The following is a 14,525-nucleotide window of genomic DNA, read 5'->3' as shown; positions in this document are numbered from 1 at the left end:
GACACTGGTGCTGGGAGAGCGAGGTGACTGGGAGACAGACCACTAGAGCAGCCAGGGGCAAGGAAGGAGGTTTGGAAGAGTGAGAGAAAGCGGATTTTCAAAACCAGGCACTTCCCAAATTACAAAATTAAATGCAGAGTTGCTCAGAGGGGAGCCAGGGTCACCCTCTCTATTTGGGCAATAAGAAGCTGGGAGGTGATGCAGCTGAAATGCTAGGCATTCAGAGTCTGCTTGCACTCAGCCCAGCCAGACAGGAAAATGGGCTGGGACTGTCTTTGTCAGACAGGCATTGGAGACACTCTCAGAGTGTGTAATAAAAGGCTGGGTGATGGAGGTGGGGGCCCACAGGGCTGGGGACTGACCACTCTGGGGCACCATCCTGACCTGGAGGACCAATCTGGCTGTAGTGACCACTGCCTGAGCCAAGGTTTCCCAGCTCACCAACCAGTACACATACATGCACTTCACACATGTGCACATCACATGTAGCTGTGTCTCGTATGTCTTTCACATGTCACATGTGTATCACAAAGAGTATGGGGGAGTGAATAATCCATGTTTTCCTCTCCCCCCAGCCAAAGCACCTTAGGAGGCTCCAAAGGGCTTGATGATGATGTAGCTACAGGCACACATGTGGACATGCATGGCCACAGGCGTTGCATCCTGTGTGACCCATACCTGCCTACCCCAAACCACACCCTCTGGGAGGAGCTAGGCAGAGGAGGAGACCGGGGATCTGGGCAGGCCTGGGCTGGCTCCTAGAGGGCAGGGGGCTTTGAGCTGGCAGCTGTCTCCAGGGGTCTCCTCCAGCACCTTGCCTGGCTGGAGGTCTGGGTAGGAGCAGGAAGCACTGGCTGCCTCTGGCAAGCAGGTAAGTCTGTCTGGCCCAGGGGCTGCCAGCTCACACCCTCCCAGCTCCCTGTCCAGCCAGGCTGACCCCTGCCCTGGATCCCCCACACCCGAGATGAGATCAGGAGCCTCCGGAGGCAGGGCGTCCTCAGGCTCCAGGTCTTGGAGATGGAGGTCAGGGTTCCCGTTAGATGCACTAAAGTCAGAGTGGACAATGACTTCGGCCTCCACCTGGTTCCTGCAGGCTGGGGGTGACTTCTTCCTCCCATTGCCCTGATCAGAGCAGAGAACACAAAGTGACCATTTCTGAGAGTAATCATCAGAATGACCAGCGTACATGGGGCAGAGAGACTGACCCTTCATCAGCGTAGGTATCACATGGGAGCTGGTAAAGGATACACAGGAACTGTTCGAACCTATGCGAATGCAGGGAATGATGGAATCTTCCCATTTGCCCTCATCCAGGAGTTTCAGGAGTACCAGACTCAGGGCCTCTGGTGAGAGGAGGAAGGGCTGAGCATACTCAGGCCAGCCACACCCTCAGATCCACAAAACTGCTGTGGCCCACTTAGGTCTGGGTAGAGGAGGGACTGTTTTCAACCCAGGTTGAAACAGGTTCCTGCAAACTGGCCTGCCCTCCCCCTACTCAACCTTTGGGGTCTTCTGGCTAGACTTCTGTCCCCGAGGAAGTTACCACCCAGGGGTCTCCAGAGAACTTGTTACTTCCTCTTCACTAGCACAGAGACCCTTTCCTCCTTTCCTGCCCCTTCCTTCCAGGATGCTGACCTTTATGGTGTGGTACACCAGAGCCTGCAGCAACAGCGTCTGCCCAGTTCCAGCAGGGGGCAGCAGGGCCCGGGTCAGAGCCGGCCGGGGGCCTGCCTGGGGCAGCTCACAGCCTGCCCAGGAACCAACCCAGCTCGGCCCGCTTGGTTGAGCCCAAGAGATCTGCACAGGGGAAAGAAGGGGACACTGAGGGGCACGACCAGGATTGGCTGAGAGATGGAAGCCCAGGGGAGGGAATTGGGACGGGCCCTGGGAGAGCAGGGTCCAGCCTGTCACCCGCTGCTCTCTCCCTCCCCAAGGCTCAGCGGAGGAGCACCGAAAGGGCTGAGAGTCAGTGGGGTAATCTGAGGATGAGTCCTCCTACAGAGGAGCAGAACACCAGACGCTCTGCAAAGCCCGCGGTGTCTGAGCCAGGCGGGGAGAGGGTAAGGGAGGACGGGTCGGAGTCGGTTGGGATGTGCCACCCCTGCCAGCATGAAAGGGACCAGCCCTGCGAAGGCCTCACCTTATCCTGGTCCCAGCCCCACTTGGCCACAGTCAAGCCAACTGGCCTCTTCTCCCCACACGGGGATGGCTGGGTCATAGAGGTCTCCCCAGCTCCAGGGATGAGGAGGGAGCTGGGTGTTCTGGCTACCCTGGGTCACCTGCTGGGAGGCCCTCTCCTTCGTGAGAACCAGGCCGACCTACTCTGCCAGCGTATGGAAGCCCATGTGCTTCCCTGACCAGTCAACCATTCCGTGGAAGAGGGAGAGAGGCCCTAGCGTCCGCAGCCGGCTCCCAAGGGGAAGGTAGGGCCGTGCTCACACAGCCACACGTTGTGCTCTGGCGCCCCTTGGTGTCCTACTTAGAAATGAGCCCCAATATGGGGCTCTGACCTACCTTTCTTTTGGAGTGACCCCGGCCTTCAGAAATACCGCCACCCATAAGGCTGTGCACTTCAGCCCTGTCCTCCACGTCTGAGGGTGGCGGGGACCAGTTCTGGGAATGGGGGTGTACAAGGGACTCCAGTTCATGGGCAGCTGGGGGACTCGGGGGGCCAAGCTCAGCTCTGGAGTACAGCGCGGGATTCCCAGGGGTGGCCGTGGAGGACAGGCCTGGGAGGGATTCCCTGGAAGGGAAGACAGAAAACAAGGCACAGTGGACAGAGTAAGGGGTCAGGCGGGACTGGGATCTGGTCCAGCCTATGTCTCTAGGCAGGTTCCTGCCCATCTCTGGGACTTGCTTTCCTGGTCTGTGCAGTGAGTAAGAAAAACCGCTATTGTTCAAAACAGCCTCCTGCTATAAACAGGGCGGCATCTGCAGATTTGGGCCCCCTCTTTCCAAGATGCTGGCAGCTACAGAGGAAGTGGGAGCGAGGCAGTTCTGTTGGCCTTGCTGAGGGGGGTAGCCAGGGGCTCCCCTAAGTCCACTCCCCCTTCTCATGAAGACATCATCCCTGATTCCTTCATCCCAGAGTCCTAACTTTAACGGGGCTCCTGGGAGTGCCAAGGGCAAGTCATGGCCACTTTCCCCGATGGCCCGTTCTGCAGCTCTTCCTGGAAGTCTCCCTTTCCTGAAGTCAGACTGGCTCCCCTGCTCACCTGTGTGGGCTGCGGCGCAGGCCGGCACACATGCAGGCCAGGAGGCAGAGGAGGCCCAGGCAGACACCCACGATGATGCCCGTGACTGAGTGCATGTCCAGCGAGTCTGGTGGGGGAGAGAGAGGCACAGAGCAGGTCAGGACAGAAGAAGGGCACAGGGCATGGATCAGGACTATCCATGGCTTTCTCAGGAGACACCAGCTGGACCCTCACCCTTCAGATGCTCACAATCTTCTGATACAAGGACAGGAGGTCCCTGTGGCCTCACAGAAACTACTACTACCACTCCCTGTGACTGTCCTCCCCAGAACACACCCAGAAGTTATGGTCTCTCCTCCTCAAACTGGCTTTTGGTGAAACATGTGTTGCCTGCCCCCAGGGCTGTTGCATGGGTGTGCAGCATGTGCAGGTGCGCAGACCCCATGCTTAGGTGGGCCCCATGCTTGAGTTAATGCTCTGCTGTCACCACCTTACAATTCTATTTTTTTTTTTTTTTTTTGAGATAGGGTCTTGCTCTGTCACCCAGGCCAGACCGCAGTGGCATGAACACGGCTCGCTGTAGCCTCAACCTCCTGGGCACAAGTGATCCTCCCACCTCAGCCTCCCAAGCAGCTGTGACCACAGGCATAAGCTACCACACCCAGATAATTTTTAAATTTTTTGTGGAGACGGGTTCTCACCATGTTGTCCAGGCTGGTCTTCAACTCCTGGCCTCAAGTGATCCTCCCACCTCAGCCTTCCAAAGTGCATGAGCACTTTGGATTACAAGCACGAGCCACCATGCCCGACTTCTAATTTTTAAAATAAGGGATAGCACTTTTTCATTTTGCACTGGGCCCTGGAAATTATGTAGCCAGTCCTGCTGTCCACTTCCACCCCGTAAAGCTCATCGCCTCACCAAGTTAATCCTCCAATAAAGCAATTTCCCAAAGAAACTGGTCTTTAAAGCCAGTCCCAGCTGGGTGCAGTGGCTCATGCCTGTAATCCCAACACTTTGGGAGGCCAAGGTGGGTGGATCACTTGAGGTAAGGAGTTTGAGACGAGCCTGGCCAATGTGGTGAAACCCCGTCTCTACTAAAAATACAAAAATTGGCCAGGCATGGTGGCTCACGCTTGTAATCCCAGCACTTTAGGGGGCCAAGGTGGGCGGATCATGAGGTCAGGAGTTTGAGACCAGCCTGGTCAACATGGTGAAACCCCGTCTCTACTAAAAATACAAAAATGAGCCAGGCATGGTGGTATGTGCCTATAATCCCAGCTATTGGGGAGGCTGAGGCAGAAGAATCACTTGCACCTGGGAGGCAGAGGTTGCAGGGAGCCGAGATCACGCCATTGCACTCTAGCCTGGGCAACAAGAGTGAAACTCCATCTTAAAAAAAAATAAAAAAAGCCAGTTGCCTGTGAACCTGACATCTGAACCAAGTCATCACTGAACCACACCTATTTCCCCTTTACATTTGCTCTGCTCAGGAGGACAGCTGTGCAAAATAATGAAATTATAGTTGTGTCCACAGCCAGGGGATTGGAAGTCAACTCCAGGGGCCTCTGGGAACCCTGGGCTGCCCTGCAGTCATACCTGACAGCTTCTCCTGGAGTGTGATCACATCCTGCAGGCGGGAGAATGGCCCAGGCCCCACCTCTGTGCGCGCCCCCATCTTGAAGAAGTACCGAGTGTCGCTCTCCAGGCCATGGACCTCAGCACTGAAGATGTTTCCTGGGGGTGAGGGAGGCAGGGAGAGCAGGGATGGTGGGACGGAGTAGGTGGATGCAGAGGTGGGCAGGGAGGTGGGACTGGGAAAGTCTGCTGTCCGTGTAGGCAGCAGCTTCTACTGCTTCTCCCAGAAGCACCTGGAACAAACCCCAGCACTGTTCTCACTGCTGGAAGCGGGAGAGGCTGGGAAGCTCTTAGGCAGATGCCCTGGAGCAGGAGCCCTCACCCTCCGTGGTGAGCAAGGTCCACTGGTGCTCAGGCTGCGTGTGGTTGTTGCTGTACAGGATCAGATACTCCACGATCTCCCCGTTGGGCTCTGTGGGGGGGCACCAGTGTAGCCGAACCGTGGACGGTGTCAGGGGGCTGAGTCGCAGGTCGGATGGGGGTGTTGAGGGCCCTGGGGTGCAGGAGAGGAGATGGGGAGAGACATCAGAGCTGGGGGTCAGAGCATGAGAACATGACCTCCCTTCTTCCTTCTTCATGGAACAAGCCACAAAGCAAAGATGAGGTCTGGTTTCTAGTTGTGGAATTCTAGAAAACAGTGTGTGTGGGTGGAGGGACTTAACATTCCTCCCCCCCCAGAAACTCTTCTGCCCTCAGCTCTGCCGAACCTTGGGGTTCTGAGGGATGTTTCTTGCTGCTGGGGCAAGAAGGAGTTGGGTAAAAGATGGGTTGGTGGCAAGGGGCTGGGAGCCACTCACGGTCAGGCAGGGTGGAGCGCTCCACCACAGAGCCGAAAGGCCCATCCACGTCCACGCCGTGAGACTGCACTGCAAACTCGTATTTGGTGAATGGTTTCAAGCCGCCAATGAGGATGTCTTCTCCAGAACTGCTAAGGCAAGAAACATGACTAGTGCTCTCAGGCACACTCTCCCAGCAGGGCAGACCCCTCCAAATCTACTCCCCTGATGTCAGTCCCAGCCCCAGGCTCTACCATGGGAAGGGAAGCTGCTCCCTGACCTGGAGGCCACTGCCACCACCCAGGGACCTACAGAGAGGTCTGGATGTATGCTGCTCCAAGTCCAATCTCGAAACCAGGCCCCCTCCTTCAGGAAACCTTCCTGGATTAATCCAAGTTATTCTCCACCTATGGAATCATCTCTGATGCATCTTTTCTTTGGCTTAATTTTGCCTTCATGGCAATTATATGTATCAGTTGCTTTTTATGTGACTTTCCTCCGCCAAACCTCAGGCTCCTCAGGCTCTGTCTCCCCATCTAACAGGGTGGAGGGAGCAGCTCTGAGACAGGGGCAGGGCTCTCTTCACCATCAGATTGGGAGCCCTCTGAGGCTGGAGAAACAGGTCTGTCCTGTGTCACATTCTGCAGAGTTTGAGAACAAGGCTGTGTTGTGAGGGGACGGGATTGGATGGCCTCCTCGCTATCATCTGGTCAGCAGGCAAGGACGTGGACCCTGTGCAGCCCCTCTGTGTGGCCTCAGTGTAATGGGTGAGCCATGACGTGTTCCTGAATCCCAGTGGCCCTTCCCTGATCACCACCTGCTGCCTTCCCACCACCACCCCCACCTGCTCTTCCTTCCTTCTTGACATTAGTAAAGGCATTAGTCCCCACCTGGTGTAATAGGTGACCAGGGAGGCATTCCTGAGCCCCCAGGGGCTGAAGCGCACAGTGTAGTTGACAATCTTGACTGTGGTGAAGTCTGGCTTTTTCCACCGAAGCCAGATGGATGTGGAGCTGTTTGATTCTGCATGGACGTGGGCTGGGGGCAGGGGTGGTCCCCTCTGGATGGGCATGTCTGAAAGGTGAAAACTAGAGCGTGAGGAAGGGAGGGAGGATACTCATCCTTAAATATGTATAGTGGTTTACAGTTCCAAAGGCTGTTTCTTTGACCCTCTCCTTTGATCCTGTGAGTTGAGTGGCATCATTCCTACTTCACAGATAAGGCAACTGAGGCTTCCAAGAATTTGATTTTTGACTGTGGAACACTAGTCTGTAAGAACGTAATAAAGAGAGAGGCAGCAAACCACAGCAATGAATAACCATGGAACCAGACTCTGGAACCAGGCTGCCTTGGTTCAAATTCCAGCTCTGACACTTACTAGCTGTGTGACCTTGGAGAAATTACTTACCCTCTCTGGGTCTCCATTCACTATTCTAATGATAGCACCTACCTCATGGGGTTGTTATGAGGATTAAATTATATAATATTTTAAAAATAGATAGGAAATGTCTGAAATATAATAAACACTATATTTATAAGTGTTTATTATAGAAACATAAAATAAACCCCATGAGAGCAGGAACCGTATTTGTGTTGTCCACCACTGAATTCCCAAAGCAGAGCTGGCACTTAGTAGACACTTAGTGAAATATTTGCTGAATGAAGAAATGAACAAACTGGAATTAGAACTCAGCTGGGTGTGGTGGCTCATACCTGTAATCCCAGCAGGCTGGGAGGCCAAGGTGGGTGGATCACCTGAGGTCGGGAGTTCGAGACTAGCCTGGCCAACAGGTGAAACCCCCGTCTCTACTAAAAATACAAAAATTAGCCGGGTGTGGTGGTGCACACCTGTAATCCCAGCTGCTCAGGAGGCTGAGGCACAAGAATTGCTTGAACCAAGAGGTAGAGGTTGCAGTGAGCTGAGATCATGCCATTGCACTCCAGCCTGGGCAACAGAATGAGACTCCTCTGTCTCAAAAAAAAAAAAAGAACCCAGGCTTCATGGCTTCTGGTTGATTACTCCCTCTGCTAAACCATGTGGCTGGGAAGTTAGGGGTGAGGGAGTGTCATGATGGGTAACTGAGGTGTTCAATACAGGGCCACAAGGCAGTGTAGTGCAGTGGAAAGAGTTTTGCCTGGAAACCAGGAGTCCTGGTTCTAGTCTAGGCTCTGTGCGACCTTGGAGAAGTTCCTTTTCCTCTCTGAGCCTCAGTTTCCCGTTAGGTCACATAGGGATACTCACTCTTCTTAGACTTGAGAGATAGTCTGATAGTGTGATGTAGACAAATGTGTTTTAAAAAAACTTGTTTTAAGGTCAAACTTGGGGTCAGGAGTTACTGATCAACCATAGGGTTTCCCTCTGTTCGAACTTTGGAAATCAGCACTATTCATGGCTAATGAAAATAAGGTGGCAGGCCTAAGACAGTGAACAGACGAGCTTCTCTCCATGACAGAGGCTCTCTGGAGCTAGAAGAGGACCCCTAATCCTAGGAGAATGGGTTTGAGCATGAGCTAAGGCTACTAAAGTGCCTGTTCACCAGGCTGGCCCAAAGGAAAAGAAGAGGAAGCGGCTAGCAGAGCCCTCACCTGAGCCCTCCCTGCCTTCTTCCCCCATGGCCCTCACCTGGTGCGGGCGCCTTCTCCGTCTTGCCCTTCCACACTGCTGCATAGCCGTCCTCATGTTTGTTGAATGCCACGAGCTTCACCTCATACAGCCGGCCAGGGACTGGGGAAGGTTATAGGGCTTAATAGCTAGGGGGACATCTGGGGTCACACTCCCGTCCCATCTCTAACTCCTTCACACAGCTTGCCCGGTCCCCCTTGAAGCTACATCCCTCTCTCCCGCTCCCCCAGCCCTCCTCACCTAGCTGGGTCAGCTCGTACTGCTTCACTTTCTTCTTGAGCCTGACGGGCCCCACATCCCAAGCCTGGTCTCCACTGCCCCCTGGCGGGCGATCGCCATTGGCCTCCTCCTCAGCCCCCACCTCCCGCCAATATAGTTTGTAGCCAGAGATCTGGGTGGGGTGAGGGGGTGGCTGCCATGACACGACCAGGGACTCCATCCTTGCCTGCACCTTCAACTCTGCAGGGGCAAAAGGGACTGGGGGCAGAGGAGCAGGATGGGAAAATTAAGGAACAGAATGGGGAATGAGGAGGAGGCCAGGGATAGGAGACAGGGAAGAGGCATGAGGAAGAGGCAGTAAGATGGCATTCAGTGAGAGCCTTGCCAGCATTCTCCCAACACATCACCACTCAGCCACCACTCTTAGTGCCAGGCCTGGGCTCGGTCTAGAGGTGAACTCACTATTCTGCAAGCACAGAGTGCAGGGAATGCAGGGGTGTCTGCTGGGCATTTGCAAAGGAGTCAGCAAGGAGCACCTCTGGGGCAGGCTGATAGCACCTGGCACAGAATCGGCCTCTGTGAAGTCTTCTGAAGGATCAAATGTTGGGGGCAGTAGGAGTGGTGGTTGCTGAGGCCAGGAAGGAGGGATGCCACCATTACAGTAGGGACACCCACTTGAGACTGAGGAGCTTACAATGTGTCAAACACACTGTGTATATGCACTTTGTATATGTATTATAACTTTATTCTTGCAGCCCTCTAAAATAGTGAAAATATGCTACAACCTTCACTTTACAGATAAGAAAACTGAAGCTCAGAGAGTTACGTAATTTACCCAGTGTCGCACAGAGAGCACGTAGCCTGGTTTGGTCAGCATTTAATCACTCTTCTATTGGGCCTCTCAACAAAACCATCATCATCATCCTCGAAGCAGCTACAGTTCAATGAGTTTAACTAAGCACTTTACTTACAATATATTATTCAACCTCATGCCACTCCTGGGCAGTAAATGAAGCCTCAGAATGGTTTGTCCAAGGTCACATGGCAAATCGAAGGGACACCAGATCCCAGCCCTTCGCCTCTGCACCTGGGCCTCGCTCACCCAGCAAGCAGAGGGGGCCATGGAAGGTCTCTGATGGAGGGTGGGGCGGGGGGTGGGGCACTGGGTGCCAAGGACACACACACACCCACACAGTCACACACACACTCTCCTGTCTCTCTAACCCCGTACCGTGGCTCTGGTTGTGCATACTGGGCGTCCTGTGCTGCATCCACTGGGAGGGGGCCCCGAAGCCGGCTGCTGTACCAGCCGAAATCCGTACTCGATACACCTTGTTTGGCTGAAGCAAGTTCAGCGTAAGCTGTGTCTCATTTCCTTGCACTTCAGTAGAGAAAATCTGATCTGCAGGGACAGAAAAGGTGGGCTGTTGCGTAGCCACCTGAGGATCAGGATCCTAAGTTCTCCTACACGGCTTTTCCACCTCACATCCTGGTTCTTCCGTGCCCATGGGAGCCTGAGGCATTCTCAGCACTGACCCCTCAGTGCCTGGGCAGACTCTGTGGCTCCAGGGTGGACGCTTGAGCCTCCACCTCTGGCTGATGGAGGCTATCAGCCTGGGTTCAGCTGCAGAGAGAATGATGGCAGGCTTTCCCCACTTCCTCAGGAGCTGTCAATGACCATCCCCCGCCAACACATACACGGGATGCAGACACAAGGGGCTGACCATGAAGGCCAGCAAGCACTGCCTGGCTTCCAGAGCCCTGAGGGCCACCATGGCCACTTCCTCACCCTTCCCTCCTTCCTCACCCTTCCCTTGGTCCCTCAGCCACCTTCCTTCTCCTTTTATCCTTTTATTTTTTTCTGAGACAGAGCTTTGCTCTGTCACCCAGATGGGAGTACAATGTCATGATCCCTGCAGCCTTGACATCCTGGGGTCAAGTGATCCTCCCACCTGAGCCCCCCATTTCCCAGATAAGGAAACTGAGGCAGGGACTCAGTAGGATTACATACTGCAGCTCTAGAGGGGTTGGGGTGAGAGCCCAGGCCTCCCTCTGCCTTAAGCTAGGCCCCTCTATCTTCCCTTTTCATTCCTGCCCAGACCCCTGTTTTTCAGGTTCACTCTTCCCCAACCCCTCCCTACTCTGTCTGCTTCCTTTCCTCCGAATCCACTACCCTGCTCAGGTCTCCAGCAGCCCTGACCACTCTTCACACTGATCATTCCCAGACCTGCCTGCAGCCGACCCGCCCCACTCACCTTCCTTTCCCAAACCGTATTCTATCTTGTACTTCACCACCTGCCCATTGCTCAGGCTGGGGGGCAGGGGCAGCCACGCCACCCTGATGTCCGAGGGGTTGGGGCTGGACAGGGAGAGCTGGGGTGCTGCACTGGGGACTGAGACAGAAGAACATCAGCGTGAGCTCTGCTCCACCGACGTGGAAGGTGAGGCTCAGGAGCGGTCAGAGACTTGCCTGGGTCACACAGCAAGTCAGAAGTAGGCCAGGACCAGGATCTGAGGGAGGAAAGGGAGCTTCTCAGGGGAGCCCCAAGCTGAAGGATGAGGGGACTTCTTTCCCACCCTGAAGCTGGAAAAAGTCTTGGAGCACAATCTTCCACATCTAATGGGTTAATGTCACTGACCCCTACCCTAGCTGGATGGCACACAGGTGTCAGGGAGAACTGCATGACACAGGGAATCATCACAAGACCTGGCTGGGCTCAAGTCCCAGCTGAACTACTGACCTGGGCAAATCATTCTCATTTTCTGGGCCTCAGTTTCCCCAACCGTAAACTGAGGAGGAGAACCCCTGTCCACTCTCTTATAGGGTACAAAAGATGATATGAGCAGGTAAAAATGCCTTTACATTAGTAAAGAGAGGGCGAGCTCCCCTCCCCAGGGAATTCTCTTTACCCCAAGCTGCCCATTGCAGGTTCAGAGGCCCTACCGTCATCCAGTGTGTGCACCAGTGCTGGGGTGGAGGTGCGGCTGGCCCCCAGCTGGGAGTAGGCCACCACGTAGAACTCATAATCTGTGTTGGGTTCCAGGTCCCGAACCTGTAGCTCCGTGGTGTCGTTGTTCACTGCAAACTGGTATTCCACATTATCCATGCCTGGTGACACAGGGGACAAGGGGACTATCATAGTGCCACTCCAGTGCTGGCTATCTGGAGTTTGTCTAGGAATCCTTCATATTGTCCTGGTGTCTATTTATAGCTAAATCATCCCAGATAATCTGAGCAGGAGTGTATAAACTCCCTCGGCTTCCTGTCTCATTGTATTAATTCCTCCACTGGTTAGGGAGTGCTTTCTGGAAATGACCCACCTCTCCAGTTAGTTAACTGGGGTGGGAGGTGGCTCCAGGAACGTCCTCTCCCTCCTCTCTCAACAAATATGACTGAGGAAAGCAGTGGCCCTTCCAGCGCCAACTGCCTAATCCATACCTACCATACCTATGCGGGTCTCTAATATGGACTCCTACCCCCGTCCATCCTCGCTGCAGAGGTACCCATCAGGCAACCCTTCAGTCATCCGACCTGAAACCCTCCCCGCTGCGCCCCGCCGGGGCCTGCGCTGCTGCATCCCGCCCCCTGGTGCATCCCGCCCCCTGGTGCATCCCGCCCCAGGCCGACGTACCCCGTGCCTTCTGGTAGTGGAGAGAGAAGCCGATGATCTGCTCGCTGTGCAGCTCGGGCCGCTCCCAGGCCACCAGCACAGCGGAGCTGCTCAGTGGCGTAGCAGTGACCCTCGTGGGGGCGCTGGGCAGCCCCTCGCGCACCACCACGGCCAGCGACGCGGCAGCACACGCCATTCCCGCGATGTTCTCAGCCACGCACTGGTAGTAGCCCGCGTCCTGCAGGCCGATCTGTGTGATGACCAGGCTGCCACCGCCGCCCTGGACCTTGACGCGCCCGTTGGGCCGCAGCGGCGCCCCGTTGTGCAGCCAGCGCAGCGCTGGCTGCGGCTCCCCCGACGCGCGGCACACGAAGCGCGCTGTGCTCGCCCGCGTCCGCGACAGCGCCTCGGGCGCCTGAGTGATGGCGGGAGCCGCTGGGGGCGCGAGGGGCGACGCTGAGCGCGGGGGTCCCGCCACTAAGGTCTCTGCCCCTCCCCCCAGGACCCCAACCCTGCTCCCCACCGCCCTCCCCCATGCCCTTCCAATCACTCTAACCTCTCCCTGATTCACCCTTTCCAAACTACTTCCGCTCAGCGCAGACTTACCCCTTCTTCTCCCCACTTACCCCAGCCCCACAACGACCATTCTCTTTCTCTTCCAAAACTGTCCCCAGGCCGCCTCAGCCTCCCCTAAATATCGCTCCTCCCGGATCTAACCCCACCCCTAATTTACCTATCTCCTTCCTCCCTGACCTCCGATGTCTCCCACACCTATCAGATCTGTTCTGCCCCCCAGTTTTCTTAGTACCACCCAGATCACTCCACTATCCCCCCAACAACCCCAGTCCCACCTCCCCGCTAATCACCCGCGCCAGGTCCTAATCACCCCTCTCCCTCCATCCCAGATTCAACGCTCCGCACTCCGTCCTCCAGTTACCTAGTCCCCATCCCTCGCCCCACCTCCGCCTTTCTCAGGACTCCTCCCCTGAGTTCGTCCTCCAGGAGCGCGCCTGAGTCTCCCCAGCACACCCACCTGTCCACCTCCCCCCTGAGCTGTTCACCCCAGCCCCAGACAACCCTCTCCCTCCGCCCTTCCGGCCGCCTCACCCAGCACGCGGAGCTCTGCGGCGGCAGTGGCGAAGTCGCGCGTGCGGGGCTTGTTGGCGCGGCAGACGTAGACGCCGGAGTGCCGGGGCTGCGCGCTGGCAATTAGTAGGTTGGTGCGGCCCAGGACGATGACATCTGTGGAGATGGGCTTCCCGTCTGGGGAAGGAAAGGAGGACGCGCTGGAGGGGAAGCTAGGGACTCCCCTTCCATTCACTCTCCGGACCTCAGGAACACTCTGCACCCGGGTAAAGTGAACACAACCGTCCCTGGTCCGAATCTCATTTCCTCTTGCTGGGACTCTGAGCCCTGCTGTCTCCATCTGTAAGGGGGAACTAGCCCTTAACTGGCAGGGTTTCCATGAGAGTTGAAAGAATGTGAGAACCCCTGGCACAGTACAGGCATATATTAATAATAGGTGCTCATACACTCGTCAGTTTTCATTACTAAATTCATTTCTCTCAAGAAGGACATGCTCCTTCCCTGGGGTCCCAGCCCAGGACTATGATGAAGCTAGGGCTGGTAAGGTCGTACCAAGACAGCGATTTGAATGTGCACAGATTTTTATCTCAATGTGAAATGAAAACCATTTAAAAAGCCCTTGCCTTGTAGACATGAACAGAAAATCTAGAGAAGCAATGCAAATAGCCAAGAAACACAAACATGTTCAACTTCATGTCATCAAAGAAAGGCACTTCAAAACAGATGTTAGGCTGGGCATGGTGGCTCACGCCTGTACTCTCAGCACTTTGGGAGACTGAGGTGGGAGGATCACTTGAGACCAGGAGTTCAAGACCAGCCTGGGCAACATAGTGAGACTCTGTCTCTATGCAAAAAAAAAAAAAAAGATACTAAAACACAGATGTTAATTTTCACCCATCAACTTGAGAACATTTTTTAAAATAGTAAATTGCAATGCTGGAGAAAGGGCCATAAAGGAGCTTCACCTACGCCTTGAAGCCAAGGATTCCATTTATGCGTACCTGTCCTAGGAAGATGATCAGAATTACAGGCAAATATTTGTGAACAGAGCAGATCACTGCAGTGTTAACTGTAACAGTGGACAACTGGAAAGGACTTAAAAATCTAACAGCAGGAACTGGTGAATTATATTATAGCTATATTCAAAGTATGGAATATTAGATAGTCATTACAATTATTTTGAAAATGTTTTAAAGATGGAGAAATGCTTATGATATACTGTTGGATGAAAACAGGACTTGGAACTGTAAATGCAGCACATGTTCTCAATTTCAGGGAGAAAACTGTACATATGCATAGAAAAAAACTGAAAGAAGGTATACTGGTACATAAACAATTTTTATCTCTGAGTGGTGGAGTGTTTTCTGCATCTATTTTTTT

At 54.5% G+C, this 14,525-nt stretch overlaps 1 protein-coding gene across 1 annotated transcript in view; it reads right to left on the bottom strand.

Annotated features, from left to right (window-relative positions):
- Positions 1 to 78: 78 nt before the first annotated feature.
- IGDCC4 (immunoglobulin superfamily, DCC subclass, member 4) overlaps positions 79 to 14,525 on the bottom strand; it is a 27,714-nt gene continuing 13,267 nt past the window's right edge. The window contains exons 5-19 of the mRNA XM_011940561.1: positions 13,167 to 13,322; positions 12,081 to 12,494; positions 11,393 to 11,557; positions 10,704 to 10,841; positions 9,680 to 9,850; positions 8,470 to 8,706; positions 8,230 to 8,331; positions 6,497 to 6,680; positions 5,628 to 5,755; positions 5,153 to 5,323; positions 4,792 to 4,929; positions 3,216 to 3,321; positions 2,515 to 2,743; positions 1,636 to 1,797; positions 79 to 1,122 (exon numbers count right to left, since the gene is read on the bottom strand). Coding sequence (XP_011795951.1) covers positions 712 to 1,122; positions 1,636 to 1,797; positions 2,515 to 2,743; positions 3,216 to 3,321; positions 4,792 to 4,929; positions 5,153 to 5,323; positions 5,628 to 5,755; positions 6,497 to 6,680; positions 8,230 to 8,331; positions 8,470 to 8,706; positions 9,680 to 9,850; positions 10,704 to 10,841; positions 11,393 to 11,557; positions 12,081 to 12,494; positions 13,167 to 13,322 — 2,912 coding nt within the window. The 3' untranslated portion in view covers positions 79 to 711. The remainder of the gene's footprint in view (positions 1,123 to 1,635; positions 1,798 to 2,514; positions 2,744 to 3,215; positions 3,322 to 4,791; positions 4,930 to 5,152; positions 5,324 to 5,627; positions 5,756 to 6,496; positions 6,681 to 8,229; positions 8,332 to 8,469; positions 8,707 to 9,679; positions 9,851 to 10,703; positions 10,842 to 11,392; positions 11,558 to 12,080; positions 12,495 to 13,166; positions 13,323 to 14,525) is intronic.

Source organism: Colobus angolensis, unplaced genomic scaffold, assembly GCF_000951035.1.
Source record: "Colobus angolensis palliatus isolate OR3802 unplaced genomic scaffold, Cang.pa_1.0 Scaffold19, whole genome shotgun sequence".
NCBI classification, from domain to species: Eukaryota; Metazoa; Chordata; class Mammalia; order Primates; family Cercopithecidae; genus Colobus; species Colobus angolensis.
The sequence above is the reverse complement of the archived record's forward strand: the minus strand, read 5'-3'. Positions and strand labels throughout refer to the sequence as shown.